This window comes from Pogona vitticeps, chromosome 14 (genome assembly GCF_051106095.1).
Source record: "Pogona vitticeps strain Pit_001003342236 chromosome 14, PviZW2.1, whole genome shotgun sequence".
Classification (NCBI taxonomy): Eukaryota; Metazoa; Chordata; class Lepidosauria; order Squamata; family Agamidae; genus Pogona; species Pogona vitticeps.
This window is the reverse complement of record NC_135796.1, coordinates 7,803,656-7,823,682: the sequence shown is the minus strand read 5'-3', so window position 1 is coordinate 7,823,682 and position 20,027 is coordinate 7,803,656. Positions and strand designations below refer to the sequence as shown.

Below are 20,027 nucleotides of genomic sequence, written 5' to 3'. Positions count from 1 at the left end.
CTGCGTCAGGGTTTGTCTTTTGGGTGACGCTCCCTCAGAGGTCAGTCACTCAGGTAAACAGCCAAAATGGCGGCGGAGCGGCTGTCGGTTCCTTCTCCAGCGGCCATGCAAGACAAGGAGCCTGAGGAGACGGAGGCCGGGGAGCGAGGCGCGCCGGCGGCCGGGCCTGAGCCACCTCCCGGCTCCCTCAGCCTGACCGAGCTGCCCGGCGAGCTGCTGGAGCTCATCCTGTGCTGCGGGGTCCTGAGCGCCCTCGACGTGGGCCGCCTCGCCTGCACCTGCCGCCGCCTGAGGGAGGCCTGCCAGCCCCGCGGGAAGGTCTGGAGGGAGCAGTTCCGACTCAGGTGGGAGGGCTCGGGGGAGGCCCCCCCCGCGTGGGGCGGTGGGAGCCTGAGGCTCGAGAGGTTCGGGGCTAAGCAGCCGCCGTGGAAGGGAGAGAGTGCCCTTGAACATGGGCAGAGCGCTTCGTTCGCCTCCGGCGCGCTTTCCATGGGTCCCATGGCGTTACGTCAATATCCTGGCTGTTTTCCTCCTTGAATTCTATTGAACTCCATACATGGCTCCCCCCCCCCCCACACCCCATAGCAATTTTGGCAAGTTGTTGGATCTCTGAAGAGACTGTGACTGGCGGGAGGTCTCTTAGTGAGTTTCATAGCGAAATGAGGATTTGTACTGTAACATGTACCCAGGCGTCCAGAATAAATAGTCGTTATTTAACCACAACAGCACACTGTGTAGAACAGCGAATTCCCACACTCCTGTATCATTGGCAGTACAGGCGGAGGATTCTGGGAGTTGAAGTCCAAAGCCTCTGGAGTGCTAAAGGTTCATCACTCCTGGCTTCCGGGGAAGTCGTGCCTTTTAGGAGTGTAGCCTGAGATGGCCAGGAAGTTTTCAGATACTGTATTGCTGTGGCATTCAGGTTACATAGTACATGAAGAGTAAGAGTGGGAAATTAAGGCAAGAGGTAAGCCATATAGTGGAATTTCAGGCTCAAGAGGAATTTGTAGTTACTGGAAGGGTGTGCAGGTCTTTGAGTGCACAAGCTGATAAGCAGTTAGGACGGCCAGGTGAGAAAGAGGTTCCTGTTATAATTGCTTGCTCCTGTAATGGTTGCTTAGAAGAATTGTTGGCAGGTGTAGATTGTATTTATAAGCCAGAGAATAAACCACTACCCAAAAATACCCTTCCACATAATACAAATATCTACACAACTGAGGCAAAACAGTTGGACAGCCATCTGTCCATCATGGTATGAAGTCCAGGATGGTATGAGGTCTCCTGCCGTGGGCCAAGGGTTGGACTGGAAGACCTCCAAGGTCCCTTCCAATCCTACGACAATTCTATGATTTTGTGAAAACACTGCACTGAAAATGCACCCAATAGGTTGCCACTTCTCCTAGAACTGTCATCGAAGCTACCAACATGAATTTGGCCAAACTCCAGGAGGCAGTGGAAGACAGGAAGGCATGGTGTCCTCTGATCCATGAGATCACAAAGAGTCGGACACAACTTAACAACTAAACAACAACTAGAATAAAAGTAAATTAAAAAAAAGCAGATGCACATAAAACAGTTGTCTTACTTTATTCTCAACCTCTAGGATACTCCTTGTTATCCCTTCTATATTTCCAAGATGCTTTCCACCACCCCAACTTACTCTTTTCTTTTTTGTGAGCAACTTGATATATTGTAAAAGACTTACTGGGCTGCAAATATTTAATATGTTTATGCTCTTCCTTTGTTACCCATTTGGATCAAGAGGCATTCTTCCAGATGAAGTTAATACTGAAGGGCATTGCACTAATGTGTAGCATAGCCACTGCCTGTTTATTTTAAAAAAAGACACTAAACAAACTGAAGGTGAGGAGCCTACTGATCACTGAGGAAAAGGGGAAGTGGAGTAATATTTTTACAGATTTCATACATATTTATCAGTCTATGAGAAGAGTGTTTCTTTTCTATAAATTAGTATGTCTGGGTTGCTTTTCTGTGTATGAATGCAGTTTTGTTGAACAGAAACTTTTTTGTGATAAGGAGATTGGTGAACAAACCAGTTTATCTCTGCTAAATACTCTGCAGTCACTCATCCCACAGTTATACAGTAGTTGAATTGTTTGCTCTTTGAAGTCAGTGTAGGTCATACAAAAAGGTGTTCAACAAAACTATGCAGCAAGTAACTTCCTTGCTGTTCATGATAACTAAACAATGCATGCATGGTGCAGTACTGTTCATGTTGAATTGCAGCTGTTTGGCCTTTGTATCAGAACCCAGTATTGCAAATCCTTCCAATTGTTCCAGGGTGCTCCTTTATTAAGGAACAAATGTTATTCCCTTTATGAAGTTTAAATTGTTTTAAGTCAGGCTCCCTACAGCTCATGCAGTAAGCCATGCAGCCAGTGTGTGGTGGTAGTTGCAGACTAACATATTTAGAGGGTACTCAGTTGAGGAAGACAGCCTTAAAATAACAGCTTAAAAATGTACTGGGCTTGATCCTTTACCTTCCAATTTCACAGAGGAGATGAGCCACACAACAGTTTTAGTTGGCAGAGAAGACCAGTATGGGAAAGATTTGACTAGGTGGAAAAGATTGCAAGAGGAGTAGCAGTAGGTGCAAGATGGCAGTTGTTGAACCCCCATCTTTTTCCCATAGAAAAGGTGTATAGTCCAGGGAAGTCCATAAGCAATGCTTGAAGGCAATAGCTTTCCAGCCATTCAGCAACTAGTATTCAGAGGTACACTATGGGCTAGTTACCATAATTCATTTTTCATGATGACTGATCATAAGTAGACTTTTCTATTTTGTCTTTAAAGCTGTCAGTAGCCATCAACACATGTGACAATGGATTTTGTAAAAGGCATGTTAGATGACAAAGTTTTGGGGATAGGGAGGGTCAGCTATCATTTGATTGGGTGATGCAAATTTGTGTTATCATGAGACAGGGACAACAACTGCCCTGTTTTTCCCACATCTGTAATTGTGCAGATTAGATCATTGCTCATATATGTTCCTTTTATCAATGTGAACCTGAGTCTGGTTGCCCTTTTCCAAAGCTACAGTATCCTGTTGAGATGGATGATCATATATATCCATACTACATAGATTTGCTGGCTGCCTTGTTTTGAAATAATGCCTTCCATGGTTCTGTTGTCTATGCTGCACTGTCTTTTACAGACCTGTCCACCGTGATATCAAAGATCTCTGTCTTAGTTACTCATTGCCATTTCAGACCTTAAATGATATTATTATTGCTTGCTCCATTATATATTTTACTTACTTTGTGCCTGCTTTCTTTTAACTTTATGTGCTTTTTGCTCCTGGTTTGGAGAGAATAATAAAAACATGCTTTTATTTTATTGTTAACTCATGATTGTACTCTTGTGTTGTTACTAAAAACTATAGTTGCATTCTGTGCCCCTGAACATTCATTGTTGCTTCATTCAGTGAGGATGGATTAGACTATGCAATTTTCTTTATGGACCAAATACAGTACTATAATTCTTCCATTGGAGGAACATGGCCCTGCTTTGTTAGTTGTTACAGCAACTGTTTATTTTAGAGCAATGAATAAAAAATAAATCCTCTAACTGAAATTGCAGTGGGGATTTAAAGACACTGAATGTAATTACTCAAGATGGAGTGAGGCCCAAAGTACTGGGGTCAGTATCTTTGCTTCTGCCAAATAGTCCAGTGATCAAAGAAACGCCTGTTTTTGGAATACAGGCTTCTATTATCGCAAGCCCATAATGGCTGTCACAATTGGATTTGAGTCCTTACAGGCTTAGCATGACTGCTGACTTGATAAACTCAAATTTGGAATCACAGGCACAGTCTGGAAAGCAATCCAGAGTTACAGCTTAGTGAATTAGTGAACTATCCATTGTTCAGCACTGTCACAGGTGTGGAGAGAATCTCTCTTCCTTTGAACTGTTCCATCTAGTTTTACAAGCCAGCTGGCAATGAGAAAAAGTGATAGAATTTGTCTTCCTCTGCCAAGATGTGAACAAAGCCAGACTGTGTATGAACTTTGTTCTCAGTGAAAGACCATGAATAGAAATTGACACATATCTGTTCAATTCAGTTGAAGTGACTAAATGTGTGTATTAGTATGAATTCTTACACATATTTTATTCTCTGATGAGCATGTATATTTTTGTCCAAGTTATGTGTAGCCTGGACTTATAATGTATATGTGTGTGTGATTATAAATGTGTGATTATATGTGATTGTGTGTGTTTGTGTGTGTGTGTGTGTCTGATTATATGTGATTGTATGTTCTGTCTTTAACTGCTTTCATCTGTTTTGATAAGAAATCACTATAGACAAAAAAAGCAATGCTGAAAAATCTGAACTAAAATAATAAAAACTAAAACTTTAAAAGCCACTTGAACAATGTTCTTCTTATGTGCTGTCAAGTCTCTTCCAACTTACAGCAACCCTAATATGCTTTTCACGGAATGTGTAATATTCAAGGAGTGGTTTACAACTCCCCTGGGAACATTCTATGGCCAAATGAGGATTGGAACATAGGTCTCATATTGAGACACCAGTTAGAAACAATATTTACTACAGCACTATGGCTCTCATTTAGATGACAGCACAATAAAATAAATTTAAAAGCCAGGTTGAATAACTGTATTGTAACATATTGTAACATGTTTACCTAAAGCCAAGAGTTTGGAAAGCAGGTGAAATTCTAGAGAGTGTGTACTCCTCAATTTGAAAGTGATATAGGAAAATGGCCTTTCTTACATATTTGCAAAACAGGCTTCTCTTCTTGATCTTAATAAATGCATGGCTGCATAACAGGACTGCTTGATAGCTCAGTGGTTTAAGCATCAAGCCAGAGGTTGCGAGTTCGATTCTCCACTGTGCCTTCTTGACAGAGGCTGATTGTGATGACCCATAGGGTTCCTTTCAGATCTGCAGTTCTAAAATGATTATTATAATCATAGCAGCTATATGGCATCATTGCCAGAGAAATGCAAGGTTCAGCGTCTAATGATACACCTTATATAGGAAACATATTTTCTTGCACAAGGCTGGACAGCATAGAAATACAGTGGTGCCTCGCTTAACAATTTTAATTGGTTCCAAACAAATCACTATGTGAAAACATCGTTAAGCGAAACACCATTTCCCATAGAGATGCATTGAAAACCGGATAATCCATTCCAATTGGAACGGATTACCATCCTTAAGCGAAAATCCCCATAGGAAAAAACGTTAAGCGAAACCCATTGAAATGCATTGAAGCCTATTTCAATGGGGGGAAAATTCACAAAAAATTCAAAAAGACTCAGAACAAAGCCAAATTAAATTAACGAAGGTTTTATTAGGTGCACTAACGATTCCAAGCATTTAAAACATTTTTAAACATTTTAGAATATTTAAAAAATAGCAAAAACGGGGCTGTAAAAAAAAACGTTAAGCAAAACAAGGGGACCTAAAACTGTCATTGTTAAGTGAAGCATGGTCCCGAAATTGTTAAGCGAAAATCTCCCATAGGGAAAATCGTTAAGTGAAGCACAAGATCGCTCTGAAAAAGCCATCGTTAAGTGAATTTTTCGTTGTACGAAGCAATCGTTAAGCGAGGCACCACTGTATAGGAAGTTATATTACACCAGGGCGTACCATCAGTTCATCTAGCTCAGCAACAAGGATTTGCACAGGTTTCCAGGGCTACAACAAAGTTATTCCTTTCCTACTAGAGTAGGAAACCTGGGACCTTCTGCATGCAAAGCAGATATTCTACTGGTGAGGTCTAGCATTATTCACAGCCTTAGCTTATGTGTGTCTATCACGCTGTGTCCAAAATCCTGTTGTGTATATTCACCAGCTAAGTGGTGTAACTCACAGTTGCCTTTAATTGATGAGTTTACACTTGGATTCCTGGTCACATATTGAGATACCTAAATGATACTGAAGAGGAGGAGTCATTACTTCATGCAAGTTTGCGGCCACTATGCCATAACCCTTCCACTGGTATAACTGTGCAACAGGATTTTAGTCCATGTGTAATTAATTTTTGAAAAATAAATAGCTGACTTGAGATAGACTGAGCTAGATTGGAAGTGCTGTGTTGATATTTTGCCCTTTACCCATATCAATCCAGTTCATCTCCCCCTTTCAGTCAAAGGCGGTTTCATATTTTCTTTGACTCACAGTTTTATCTTATCCCTGAGATCATCTTTATTTTACAACACTGGAAGCAGTAGGCAGATTTAAGACAATTAATATACCGTATTTTTGCTCCATAAGACGCACTTTCCTCCCCCCAAAAAGTGGGGGGAGGAGTCTGTGCATCTTATGGAGCGAAGGCAGCGATTTTGCCCCCACTGGTCCCGTGGGGGGGAGCCTCCCAAGAGTCCGAGTGAGCCTTCCAGGACCCTTGCGACGCTCCCCCACCCCCCATGGGGCCAGCGCGGGCAAAATCGCCAGCTTCAAGGACCTTTTCCTGGAAGCAGGCGATTTCACCCCTGCTGGACCCATGGGGGGTGGGGTGGGGGAAGCGTCACAAGGGTCTGAGTGACCCTTCAAGGGCTGTTGTGGTGCTCCCCCCACCCCCCACGGAGCCAGCGTGGGCGAAATCGCCACCTTCTGGGAGTCTTTTGAGGCTTGGGAAGCTTCAGAAGACTCCCAGAAGCTGCCGATTTCGCCCCCGCTGGCCCCGTGGGGGTGGGGGGAGCGTCGCAAGGGTCCGAGTGAGCCTTCCAGGACCCTTGGGAGACTCCCCCACGGGGCCAGCGCAGGCGAAATCGCCACCTTCTGGGAGTCTTTTGAGGCTTGGGAAGCTTCAGAAGACTCCCAGAAGGTGGCGATTTCGCCCCCTATGACCCTCAGGGGGTCAGGGTGAGTCTCTAAAGGGTCCTGGAACACACCCTAGGACCCTTTGGAGGCTCACTCTGCCCCCCCGCCAGGCCAGAGGGGGTGAAATCGCCACCTTCTGGGACTCTTTTGAGGCTTGGGAAGCTTCAGAAGACTCCTAGAAGGTGGCGATTTCACCTCCTTTGGCCTCCGGGGGGGGGGGGGGGGTTGGGTGAGCTTCCAAAGGGTCCTAGGATGTGTTCCATAAGACGGACCTCTCCATAAGGTTCACCAATTTTTAGGAGAAGAAAACAGATTATTTTTTTCCTGTTTTCTTCTAAAAATTTAGTGCGTCTTATGGAGAGTTGCGTCTTATGAAGCAAAAAATACGGTAGCTCATGGTAAGTTTGCAGGTGTGGCTGGGAGCAATCTCACCTGAAACTCTATACAGCCATTAACAGTCCCTGAATAATATTGGGTGAAGTATTGTTGCTTAGCTTAGTAAGCTGCAGCTGAAGTTGACCCCTGAGCCAGTGGGAATTTGATGAGTCAATTCTTTTGTAAGTGGGCCAACTGTAGTAGTGACTATGCAGGTTTTTACCCACTGAGTCAAAAGGCACCTTCCTAAATTTGTTATTGAACAATACGTAGATGAAATAGTTCATACATAACTTCAACCACAGTTTTTGACTTAATTAACATTTATATCTATTTTATTAACATTTGTATAGGAGGGGTTACTCCTGTAGTAACTCCTCCATGAAGTTTGCTACAAGAAGGATAAAAATAAGTGATTTTTTCAAATCAATTTGATCATGATTTAAATCAGAATTTAAATTGATTTTTAATTTAAATTGTCAAAAAATCCAATTATTAAATTCACCCTGATTTGCCATTGCCAAATTTCTTTTTATGTGTGATTTCTGTCATAACACCTTCTTTCCCTTTGTGTTCAGAAGTACAGTGGTGCCCCATTAGACGACGAAATCGCTTTACAATGACTTTTTTGTGATCGCTATAATGATCGCAAAACAATGTTTCTATGGGGTTTTTTCGCTTTACGTCGTTTTGGTCCCTGCTTCAGGAATCGTTTTTTCGCTGGACGACAATTAAAAACAGCCATTGGCAGTTCGCAAAATGGCTCCCTGCTGTTTTCCGGACCTAGTTTTGCAACACAGGGATCATAAAATGGCCGCCTTATGGAGGATCTTCGCTGGACAATGAGGTATTTCCCCCATTGGAACGCATTAACCACTTTTCACTGCGTCCCAATGGGTTTTGTTTTTTTCTCGCTTGATGACGATTTCACTTAACAGCGATTTTCCTGGAAGGGATTATCGTCGTCAAGCGGAGCACCACTGTACGTTTATTTGGTAATTGTTGAAAAGCAGAAAAATAAAAGCCATATCCATACCCCTGGATGAAACCTACTTTCAACATCTTTCCTAAAGGAGAAGATGCAGAAGTAGGATATAGTATGGTCTCTCCTCTTAGGGCTTCATCTCTTAGCAATGTTATGTTGAACATTGCTAATGTTCAACATAACATTGCTAAAACCATAATTCTTTTGAACAGATAGGCAACTGCACTATTAATCCCTGGTGTCACAGAATTGTCCAAGGCACCAGAAATACAGCAGGTAGAAATCCAGAATTATAAACCATTTTTGGATTGAAATCTTTCTGTTTCCCCAGAAACAATCACGGGTCTTGGGGGGGTTGTCACGGAAGGCTGCTGTTGGCACACATCTCCTTTACTCAGTATGCATAAAAAATGGAAAACCAGCAACAAGCTCCTGCATTTCCTGGTCAAAATGAAGGTTACATTCTTGACTCTTTCTGTGTTGCACTTCCTCAAAAACCAGAGGAGGAACAGGAGCATATGGGGGCTGCAGGACATTTAGTCTCTGAGTTTAATTCAGATATCTTGCTAATTTATTTGCTGAAGTACAGTACACAGTTTCTCCCTGTGGTGCTTTCCTGTGGCTGGAGTTTTATTTTCTTATCTTTTATTATCTTCTCTACTGAGAACTCAGGACATTGAGATTGTGAAAAAGAAGAAGGAAGCTCTTGGTGAATATTCTCAAATCTGCTTGTGCCAAAATACAAACTGTTTTATCTAGTTAGAAGATACCAGTAATCGAAAAGTACATGGTGGTTTCGTTGCTTGTTTGGTTTCTGGAAATGATATCTGTGCTAAGCTGAATGGAAGTTGAATGCTTTCTTGCTATGTCATTGATCAGCAGTTAGCTTTGAAAATTTTCCCCGTCTGTCTCTCTGTCTGTCTGTGTGTGCGCGCGCATAGGCGTGCGTGCGAAAGTCATTTCCTCTCTACCAGGAAGAAGTTCCTTGAATGTCTGATAATATCAGGGAGTGAGTGAACTTTTCACCAATCAGGAAATTAGCTTGTTCATACAGTGGTACCTCACTTAGCGATGTTAATCGGTGCAGCAAAAATCGCTGCTAAGCGATTTCACCACTAAGCGATTTTTAAAAGCCCATAGAAATGCATTGAAACGCATTTAATGTGTTCCTATGGGCTTAAAAACTAACCTTATGTGAAAATTCTCCATTGCGGAAGCCATTTTCGGTGCTTCTAAAGCGAGGCAAAACAGCGGGCGGCCATTTTGTTTACCCGACGGCCATTTTGGAACCGCCAATCAGCTGGCCTAAAATGGAGGCTTTGCGATGATTGCTTCCCTGCGATCATCGCAAAGCGAAATTTCCCCATAGGGTCCATCGCAAAGCGATAGCTCTTGCAGTGGCAAAAAGTCCATCGCAAAGCGATTTCATCGCTATACGGAGCAATTGCTATGCGAGGCACCACTGTATTTTGATTTACTATTTGAAGACTTGAAAAGTAATCCCCATGTTTTTACTTCTGTGTCTCTCAGGTGGCCATCCCTAATGAAACACTATAACCAGGCTGATACTGTGAATTGGCTAGAGGAATACAAAGAACGACATAAAGCTGGTGTGGAAGCACGAAGAATTGTAGCTTCCTTTTCAGAAAGGTTCTTTTCGGAGCATGTAAGATTTCTACAACAGTCATCTCTTGTTACAGGAGACCTGTCTTATTTTTGTTTTCTTACCACGTTCTTATAGCTGTGCTGTTAATACCTTGTATAAAGGACATGCTAAGGTGCATTTTGGGGCAAGGATTTTCTGCCTTTCTTTAGCTCCTTCTGCATTCTGAAAATCTTCTGAGGGTTGCAGGACCTTTTAGAACACAGAACTGTGTGATGCAAGAGGAACAATTGGCAAAAATCCCTCTTTGGGACCTTATATTTTCTTTTGGAAGACCGTTAACACCCGTGTACTGAACATTTGTATGATAACCGTTTATGAGTAGGATGGATGGTCCCTACCTCTGTCTAGCCATATTGCTTTGCCACATCCAAGTGCTGCTGCCACTAAATAAAGATGAATGGCAGGCCTGGGGCAGTCAGGAAGAAACCAAAATACCCAGACACTGCAGAAACACAGAGCATCAATTGGCCTCCCCATTACCCAACAATTGGTGAATGCTGGAGGATGGAGGCATGGCTTGCAGGGAGGGGGGATATGAAGTAGAAGGTGCAAGAGGAGAATCAGGATCATTGAGGGTTTTGGAAAGGAGAGTGTAGGACGGTTTGAGCTGTCTCTCGTAGACAGTCTCCTTGGGGCAGGAGATGTAAAGATTCGTGCATCACTACACAATGCCCTGCTGCACAGTTTCTGGACCCAGTTGTATTCTGAGCTCATCTACTTGATGAGGCCCTATCTGAGTCTTCTAGAATACTACAGACAATGTACCCTCTAATTTTCAGCCCCGCTGGGTGGAGCTCAGCCTCTCATGCGTGTGACTTCTCCTTTGCATGCATGTGCGACTCTGGCCCCCCCACGAGATTCCATTGCAACCAGAAACAAAGGGACTGTGTGGAGGAGGAGGAAAACTGTGCAGAAGGAGGCAGAGTTGTGCACACACAACCACACACCTTAGAGGACTCCTTGACCAAAGATATTCTCTCCGCCGTTAAGACCTTCATCGCTGGAGGGCTCTCACTTCATGTGATAGTCTTGGCTGTTACAGATACTGTATGAGCACAAAGGAGCTAAGAAAGCTATTGGACCCTGAGTTTCCATGGTAGAAGTTGAGTATTGAAGACAAGCATCCCTCAGGGCCCTTGTGAAGTAATACAGGATTACCCCAAGGAGATATCTGCCAGTACATACCTATGTTCACCTATCAATACAGTAGACCTTCGTAAGTCCACCTTCGACTTACCAAGGTCCCTACTTACGGAAATTTTGAGATACGAAAAGTTCAGGCTACAAAATTATTTCGACTTGCAGCTGGAGCTTTGACCCACGAAAGGCGGGGGAAAGGGTGGGAAATTCAAAGCAGCCCCCGCTACCCTCTTGTCTCCTGTCTCCGGTGCCCTTTGCCTCCTGTGGACAGGAGGCAGAGGGCACTGGAGACAAGAAGCCAGTGGGTGCACCTTTCTAAGCCCCGAAAGCCAATCCACCCGAAAGCCGCTCCGCGCCCACTGCCGGCTTTCGGGGCTTAGAAAGCTGGACACACTGGCCTCTTGGCTCCTGTCCCCGGTGCCCTCTGCCTCCCGTCCCTGCGGGGATGGGAGGCAGAGGACAGTGGGGACAGAAGGCTGGAACAGATTACAGTGGTGCCTCACTAGACAATGATAATCCGTTCCACTGAAATCACTGCTTAGCAAAATCATCGTCTAGCGAAAAGCATTTCCCCATTGGAATGCATTGAAACCTGTTTAATGAGTTCCAATGGGAAAGAATAGTCATTGTCTAGCGAAGATTGGCCATAGGAAAGCCGCTTTGCGAACCGCCGATCAGCTGTTTAAATAGCTGTCTTGCAAAGTTTAGGTTCCAAAAACACTGGAGGGAGCTGTCAAAATTGATGTCTAGCGAAAATTGGTTTGCGAAGCAGGGACCAAACATTGTTCAGCGAAATTACCCCATAGCAATCACTGTTTTGTGAATCGCTATAGCGATCGCAAAAAGTCAATGTCTAGTGAAAAAACTGTCATGTGGGGTAACTGTCTAGCGAGGCACCACTGTAAATGGTTTTCAATGCATTCCTACGGGAAATGGACCCTCGACCTATGGAATTTTCGACCTGCAGCCACAGTTCCAATATGGATTAATTCAGTCAGTCGAGGGTCCATTGTATTTGTTGTCTTAAATTTGTTGTTGCAAATTAGCAATTGATCCAATTAGCATCCAGACCTACTATGTGATGTGTCTGGGCCAGCAAGAAATACTTCGTTGAATATATTCGCGAAGGCTTTCACGACCACAAAACGAAGCATCCACACCAGAATCAAAGAACATGAGAGACACTGCAGACTAAAGCAACCAGAAAAATCTGCAGTAGCTGAACATGCCCTGAAGCAAACTGGACATGAAATTCTATTTCAAAATACTGAAATACTGGACAACACCAGCAATCATTACGTCAGACTGCACAGGGAAGCCATTGAAATCCACAAGCACAAGCACAGTTTCAACAAAAAAGAGGAAAGTATGAAGCTCAACAAAACTTGGCTCCCAGCTATCAAACATACTATGTGCAAAAGATCAACGAACTCTACCCTCCCAGAAGGACAGGGGATCACTACACACAAAGGACCAGCTAATGACACCCATCAACCATAGGAACAGATTGTCTCTTCCCCTTAGCACAACAATACACCCACAAAAATACACACTAATCACCCATCTACAAAAAAAGACAAAAGCCTATCTCACAGCCATAAATACTGCACTCCCAAGCCAACTACACCAGAGCACAGGTTGCTGTCCTCTGAAGATGCCGGCCACAGAGACTGGCGAAACGTCAGGAAGAACAACCTTCAGAACACGGCCAAAGAGCCCGAAAAACCCAGAACAACCAATACTTTGTTGCTTGGGATTGGGGTCCCCTTCACACTTGAGTAAATTAAAAATGAATTAAATGAAGAGGAGCTTTCACTGACAGTTTTGGCGGTTTCAAAAACAGCTAACTCTTCTGCCCCGGCAGTTATTGGCTGGTTGCTTTAGACTTTTACATGGCTTTGTTTGACTTTTTCAAACCGCCAAACCTGCTTAGCTGTGTGGCATCATCACATAGTCAGCCACGTCCTCTCTGTGACATTTTTGTTATTCAGTGTACAAAAGTGTGTTTGAAAATTTCCTAGCTAATTGTAGAAAACTTCTTAACAGTAAAATTTTGTTTTTTGCTAGGTCCCTTGTGATGGCTTCAGTGATATTGAAACTCTTGGATGTCCAAGCCATTTCTTTGAGGATGAACTAATGTCAGTCCTTAATATGGAGGGAAGGTGAGTGAATTGGAGGAGCTAAGAGCAGAAAATCACATACATGTTGCATAATTTCACAGTGTGTTAAATACCTGGATTTTATTTGCCATCCAGTAGAACTAAATCACATTTTTGACTGTTATGCTTAATCCATTATATACATGTAACATAGATACAGAGTAACTTACATAAGGTTATGCAGTGAATGAGGTATTGAGGGTTTTTTTGAGTTTGAACATAGCTGATTAAGCATGAGTTTAAAAAAAACCCCACACAGATTATGAATAATATTCTCCCTTGTTATAGATGTGTGTTCCAGCAGATAAAATCAGTCATAGTAATATTTTAAGAACATTTACTTTAAATATATAGTGAAGAATAAGCTAACAATGAATCATTGTTGTCATTGTTGTCAATATCATTTGACTTGATATAGATTTGGTTTGTGCATGGCAGACGTCTTATTACAGTTTCATAATCGATACTTACCACTTTTCCAACATGTTCTTTACTAACTGTTACAAACTAATTAGATACATACAAACAGGAGACAATGTAACTGAAAAAACCCAAATCAACAGAAAAGCTTCATACTAACTTTAACTTTTTAAAATATATCTGACAGTTAACCCTCTAAGCACTAAACAATCTACCGTATTTTTCTCACCATAAGACGCACTTTTCCCCCACAAAACAGGGGGGTGGAAAGTCTGTGCGTCTTATGGAGCGAAGAAAACAGATTATATTTTCCTGTTTTCTTCCCCTAAAAAATTGGTGCGTCTTATGGAAAGGTGCGTCTTATGGAGCGAAAAATACGGTAATTGGCTAAACATATTCTCTTATGTGAATGATACAGCTCATTCATTCTTATATGTACACAACATATACATGCTGGGATGCATAATATTTACATACTGTAGCACTGAAGGGGTGGTTTGAACCTCAGTCGTCCCAGTCCTAGTCTACACCACCTCACCAAATCTCATTCAGGAGCAGTAGCAGAGATGTTCCAGTGAGATGATGCTTCTAAGATGATGGCTGCTATAGCATGTGATCTAAACTGAAAGTTTTATTTCTTTTCTTTTCAAAATGAATTATTTCATTTTAATCAAATGTGAGTCTTTGAAAAAAAAATTAAGAGAAGAGGCCCATAAATTGTCCAAGTGTTTATAGCCTTCTAGAGGGCAACTGAGTGCAGAGTAGCCAGTCCTCTGGCAAAGGAACCGAAAGGGGTCACATTGTATTCACTTTCAGAGGAATCTCTTGCTGGGAGGAGGCTGGAGCTGTTAGTAACTGTTAGTCTATTGCCCATCATTTAGACAGTCTGTGCAGTGCATTGTTTCTTCCGTAACTCCTGATATTGTGGCTGATGTTGTCATTGTTGTGAGTGAAGTTGCTATTACATTGCACTTCTTATTTCTAGTGCATGGGGGTGGACCAAAGGGTCAAACGTAAAAATTAGAAGCAGTCCTAAAAATTTGTAAGTAAGATAACGTATTTGCAAAATAACCAATTTCTTAAAATCAGGGAGCAGAGTAGAAGCTATTAGCAGTTGTTTGAATTGCGAACAAAATATTTTGGCTGTTGAAATTAGTATGGGGAGGAGGACACTCTGATTTGTTTTCCATAAACTTTTAATTTCTCACCTTAATCTTTGGTACTTTGCGCTTCTTTCTATAGTTTGAGATTACTTGTAGATGGATCTCCACCTTTTGTAAGGTGTATTTTTGGTTGCTTATCCAAAAGTATAATTAGCTTATTTTTTAAAGAACTGTTTTTTTTTCTGTGTTTCAATAAGAACATTACAGATTGTATATCTATTGTTCCAGCAGTACAATTTAATTTCAAATTAGCTTCAGTAGTATATTATTGTGGTTCCATTTTCTAAAATTGATGGTGGCTGGAATTTATAGTATGGAGGAAAAATATGAGTAATCCATAAGATTTAAGCAAGTGCTAAAAATATTTCTATTTTTGTTACTATGCATATGATCTGTTGATGCTAGTTTAGGGCATTCATTATGAATTGTTTCTTTAGATTCATGACTGGCATATATCACTTGCTTCATAATTTATTTCGGTTCGTATCTGGTGCAGACAATTGGTATTGGATTGTGCATTCTAATGAATTCTTCAGTTTCAGCCTAAATAAATAAATAGGTGGCTCACAATAGCTAAAACTATACAGCAATCAACAATTTTAGAATACCATATAAATACCATATTAAAAACAGTTAAACCTATATCAACATTAAAACCAGGATTAAAAGCAAATTTAAAATATTTTTAAAATATTTAAAATTTCTAAGTGTAATAAACATAGCATTCCTGAGATTCTTACTGCTTAAAAGTCTGACTGAAAAGGAAGATCTTTGCCTGACAATGGAAGAAGAAGAGAGAGGAAGGTTAACCTAGCTTCTTGGGGCAGCACATTCCAAAGCCTGGGAGTAGCTACTGAGAAGACCATTCTAATTTAAGTTATGGGTTCAATTGTTGCTTATCAAAATTATCATTCAGGAGGTACTTGGGGTGCTGTCCGCATAGTGGTATCCCAAGCCATGCATCCCTGTGCTGTGGGACTTTCATTTAATGTAGGTTGATTTTCACTTGCAAATTCTAATAAATAGTCTTTCTATTATCATCTGATGAAGTGGGATCGTGCTCCCAAGAAAGTAGTTTCAAAGTTTGGATCTTTGACTCAAATATATGTTCTTCATTTATCATCATCATATTCATTGTTGTTGTTTAATCCCTTAGAAATTCCACTCTGTGACTTCTCTGTGTGTAGTGGAAACCGAGCTCTATGAGAAAAGACTGAAAGAACTGGGCACGTTTAGCCTTGAGAAAAGAAGATTTAGGCGGAGATATGACAGCTCTTTTTAAATACTTGAAAGATTGTCATGCTGAGGAAGAGGTGGATCTCAATAATCACAGAGAGTATAAAATATAATTGTAGGCTTAAGTTACAAGAAGCCAGCTTTCAGTTGAATATCAGGAAAAACATCCTAACTGTTAGAGTACAGTGGTGCCCCGCTTAATGGGCGCCCCGTTTAACGACGAAATCGCAGAACAATGAAGATTTTGCGATCGCGAAAGCAATTGCATTGCGCTGTTTTAAATGGGGAAAATCGTTTTGTGGTGATCAGTACCCTGTTTCGCTTATCGATCATCGCAAAGCGATGATTTGTTAACAGCCGATTGGCTGTTCCAAAATGGCCGCCGGGTAAAAATATGGCCGCCCGCTGTTTTCTGGGACAGATTCCTCGCTTACCGGGCAGCGAAAATGGCCGCTGTATGGAGGATTTTCGCATAAAGGTGAGTCTGAAGCCCATAGGAATGCATTGAAGGGGTTTCAATACATTCCTATGGGCTTTTTAATATCGCATAGTGACGAAATCGCTTTGCAGCGATTTTTGCTGCACTGATTATCGTCGCTATGCGAGGCACCACTGTAGTACGACAATGGAATCAGTTACCTTAGAATGTGGTGATTGCTCCGACACTTGAGGCATTCAAGGGAAAATTAGACAACCATCTGTCAGATATATTTTGATTTGGATTCCTGCACTGAGCAGGGAGTTGAACTCAGTGCCTTTTGAGCCTCTTCTAACTCTCTTATTCTAAGATTTTGCTTTCATTTCTCCACATAGCATTCTTATCCAGTGTATCATATTTCTACTATATAATTGCCTCCTGTTTTTTTTAATAGCAATTTCACTGAAAAAATTCTTCCTCCTTTATTATTCATATATAGCCAGTTTCTGTACAAAATCCAAAAGAAGTTGGCCTTTTAATGCCCTTTTTTCTTTCTAGCATGCTGAAATCTCTTTTTCATATTATAACTATTTTTGTATATCTTAAGTATGATTATTAGTGGGTAACACTCAAACCGCCTTAAGATATTTGAATGATGTCATAGTTTTCTGTACACTTTTAATACTTTGCAATCATAGATAGAATTGTATTTTAAAGACAAAATTTGATTTATAATAATAGAGTTAGCTGAACTATTTTAAAACAATCCCGCTTTGTCCATCTGGTATCTCATAGTTTTTCCCAGGCACTAATGCCTCAATACTTTCTTATGAATTTAATATAAGACATTCCTTTTGTGTTCTTGATCTGTTGTTTTCCATTCATGCAAGAGACATGTAGGTACTTGTTCACCACAATGGTTGTTTATCTTTGTTCTGCAGGAAAGGCCTGACATGGAAGTACTATGCAAAGAAAATTCTTTACTTCCTGCGACAACAAAATATTTTAAAGAAACTGAAGGCCTATCTTAAACGTCCAGTTGATGAACAGTCCTTTTTGGAAGGTTAGTTAGAGGACTAGATAATGAGTAGTTATTCCTTTTCTAAGGTGACTCCATGAGACCTTGTACTTGGATCTGAACTTTATGCATAGAAGTAATGAGCAAAGTTTGAGTAATCAGTAACTTGACTTCTTATGCACATTAATTTTTTTAAAATTCAGTTTCCTCTGTTCCAATACCGTTTCCAACATTGAGTTGCAAGGCTGGAAAGAGCTGCCTGAGATTTTGTAGTTTTTCTGTAATCTGCGGTAATGGTTCAAAAGCAGGAATGGACAATATCAGGGAAGCTGGGAGCCAAATGTGTGAGAGAGCCTGAAAATTTACTTTTTTGTTTTGTTTTTAAATAATAATAATAATTGGTGGTGGTGGAAACTGTAGAAGACATGACTCACAAAATGAAAACTGCTGCTCTTGGACATCTCCAGGAGCAGAAAATTCTTAGGGAATGCATGGAAAGCCACACAAATACTATTTGGCCTGTGCGCCATATCTTGCCCATCACTTTTCTGGAAAGGGTACAGTGGACCCTCGACTTACAGACGGCTCCACTTAGACTTTTCGAGTTACAGACTTTTCTGGCTGCATAATTTAGGTTCGACTTGCAGCCGGAGAATCGACCTACAGACCGGAAAAAAAACCAAAATGGAACAAAAACGGACGGTTATGGATTAATCTGTTTTCAATGCATTGTAGGTCAATGGAGCCTTGACCTACAGACTTTTTGACCTGCAGCCACCGTTCCAATACGGATTAATTCTGTAAGTCGAGGGTCCACTGTAAAGAGAAAATGCTGGGAGCTTTTTACCCTGATGGCCCATATCCCCTCATACCTCCAGGACATTTATTATTAGCAACTCAAGTCATGAATTTTCTACCCCCTTCTTTCTCTTCAACATTCTACACATCCTTGGAGCTCAAGGGTTCTTGTCAAGCCTTGAGGTGAAGATATAGGAAGTATGTAAAACTTCTTTTTCTCCTAATTTGAAAGCTCATTTGGGTTTCATGTTCCCAGAAACCTCTTGTTTAGTCTTAGGTGGCAACATTTTAAGTCCGTTAAGCATGCCACCAGCCAGGTTTGGTATTACAAGATAAGTTATCCAGTTGTTTAAGGTAAAGTCTTGAAAAAAGTGACAGTAATAAAACAAAGGACAAATTAATTTTGAAGGGTCTGAAGAAGAGCTAATTTACGATAGTTATAATATGTACATGAGATGTATATGCAACATAGTCATAAGTGTTAGTATCAAAATAATTCTTTTATTAGTAGTGTGAAAATTTTAAAAAGAAAAAATCTTCATACTGAGTCTCTACTTCTTCTAGGGGCTGTCTTGATTGATCAGTATTGCAACCCCTTGTCAGACATATGCCTGGAGACTGTTTGGGCCCAAGTGGATGACATTGTTGCTAAAGTGCGTAAATATCTGAAATCTAAAAACTCCAGACATCCAAGTGTGACTCCCAAAGCAGGTGCAGCACTCAACGTTTTTATTGTCAACCTTTTCTGTGGCATTGGTGTTATTTTATGTGATAAGAAGTGAGAAATGTTTATAACTTGGTTGGTAACAAGATAAAGGATTCTGTGATGAATCTTCTGATGGTGATTGGCTTAGCAAGCAGACAGGATCTATGGCCACTTGGTTGTACTTGACTAATTCTAGAGAGGGACAGAATAAGCAGTAAGTCCTAGCAAAGAAGGCACATAAAAAGAAGAGAAGCAAAAGGAATACAGAGAACTGAAAAATTAATAAGGTCAAAGAAATCATGGATGGGAGAAGAAGGGGTCCAGAAACTTAAGGAGAGACTATTTTTTCTTTCTACCTCTCAGGTAATACTGGAATGACAAAATAAAAAAATAGAAGTGGCAGTTGATTCAGGACAAACAAATTTATGATTTATAATATGAACTCTCTTCTGTACCTACTTATGTAATTGTTCTTGCCATGTTTTAGGAGAAGACTTGATCATCTCTCAGGTAGAGCTGCAGAGACAAGTTCTTGATGCCATCAACTATGTCCTTTACGAGCAATTAAAATACAAGGGGAATGAGGTGGATTACTACAATTCTCTGAATTCATATATTCGCCAGGTAAAGAAGTGTCTCATAAACAAGTCAAACTGAAAAAGTGAGCTGCATATTGACTAATTTTTCAGTTTTGTGGTTGTTTGGGCCAATGCCCTGAAGAGATGTTATATGGTAAAGTCCCCATGTTGCACAGTGGCTTTTATATTCTTCTTAGAAACAGAGGAAAGGTTTGTGTTCAGTGCTACAAATTAATTATCCTATTTTTAGGGAAACAAACTAATCTCATTTCAAAGGACTAACAGTAATAAGCTTCTCACTGTCGATCTTTTTTTAAAAAAGGTTTTAATTCACAGAACTGGAATCCCAATCAGTTTGTCAGTGCTTTATTTGACAATTGCCAGGCAGTTGGGTGTTCAGCTTGAGCCAGTCAACTTTCCCAGTCATTTTCTGCTCAGATGGTGCCAAGGGACAGAAGGGTAAGCTTTTTAAGTTCTTCTTGGCTCTTTCTCTTTCCACTGAGAAGCTGTATTTTGAGCAGATTAAAGATTGAGGCACCAAGGTAGTTAAGCAT

At 41.1% G+C, this 20,027-nt stretch overlaps 1 protein-coding gene across 2 annotated transcripts in view; it reads left to right on the top strand.

Moving 5' to 3' along the window:
* FBXO21 (F-box protein 21) overlaps positions 1 to 20,027 on the top strand; it is a 39,177-nt gene continuing 19,150 nt past the window's right edge. The window contains exons 1-7 of one of the 2 annotated variants that reach the window (XM_020813600.3): positions 1 to 344; positions 9,702 to 9,837; positions 13,045 to 13,139; positions 17,315 to 17,436; positions 18,754 to 18,900; positions 19,383 to 19,519; positions 19,796 to 19,932. In XM_020813600.3, the coding sequence (XP_020669259.3) occupies positions 67 to 344; positions 9,702 to 9,837; positions 13,045 to 13,139; positions 17,315 to 17,436; positions 18,754 to 18,900; positions 19,383 to 19,519; positions 19,796 to 19,932 (1,052 nt within the window). In that variant the 5' untranslated portion in view covers positions 1 to 66. The remainder of the gene's footprint in view (positions 345 to 9,701; positions 9,838 to 13,044; positions 13,140 to 17,314; positions 17,437 to 18,753; positions 18,901 to 19,382; positions 19,520 to 19,795; positions 19,933 to 20,027) is intronic. The other variant, XM_020813601.3, reaches the window with a different exon arrangement.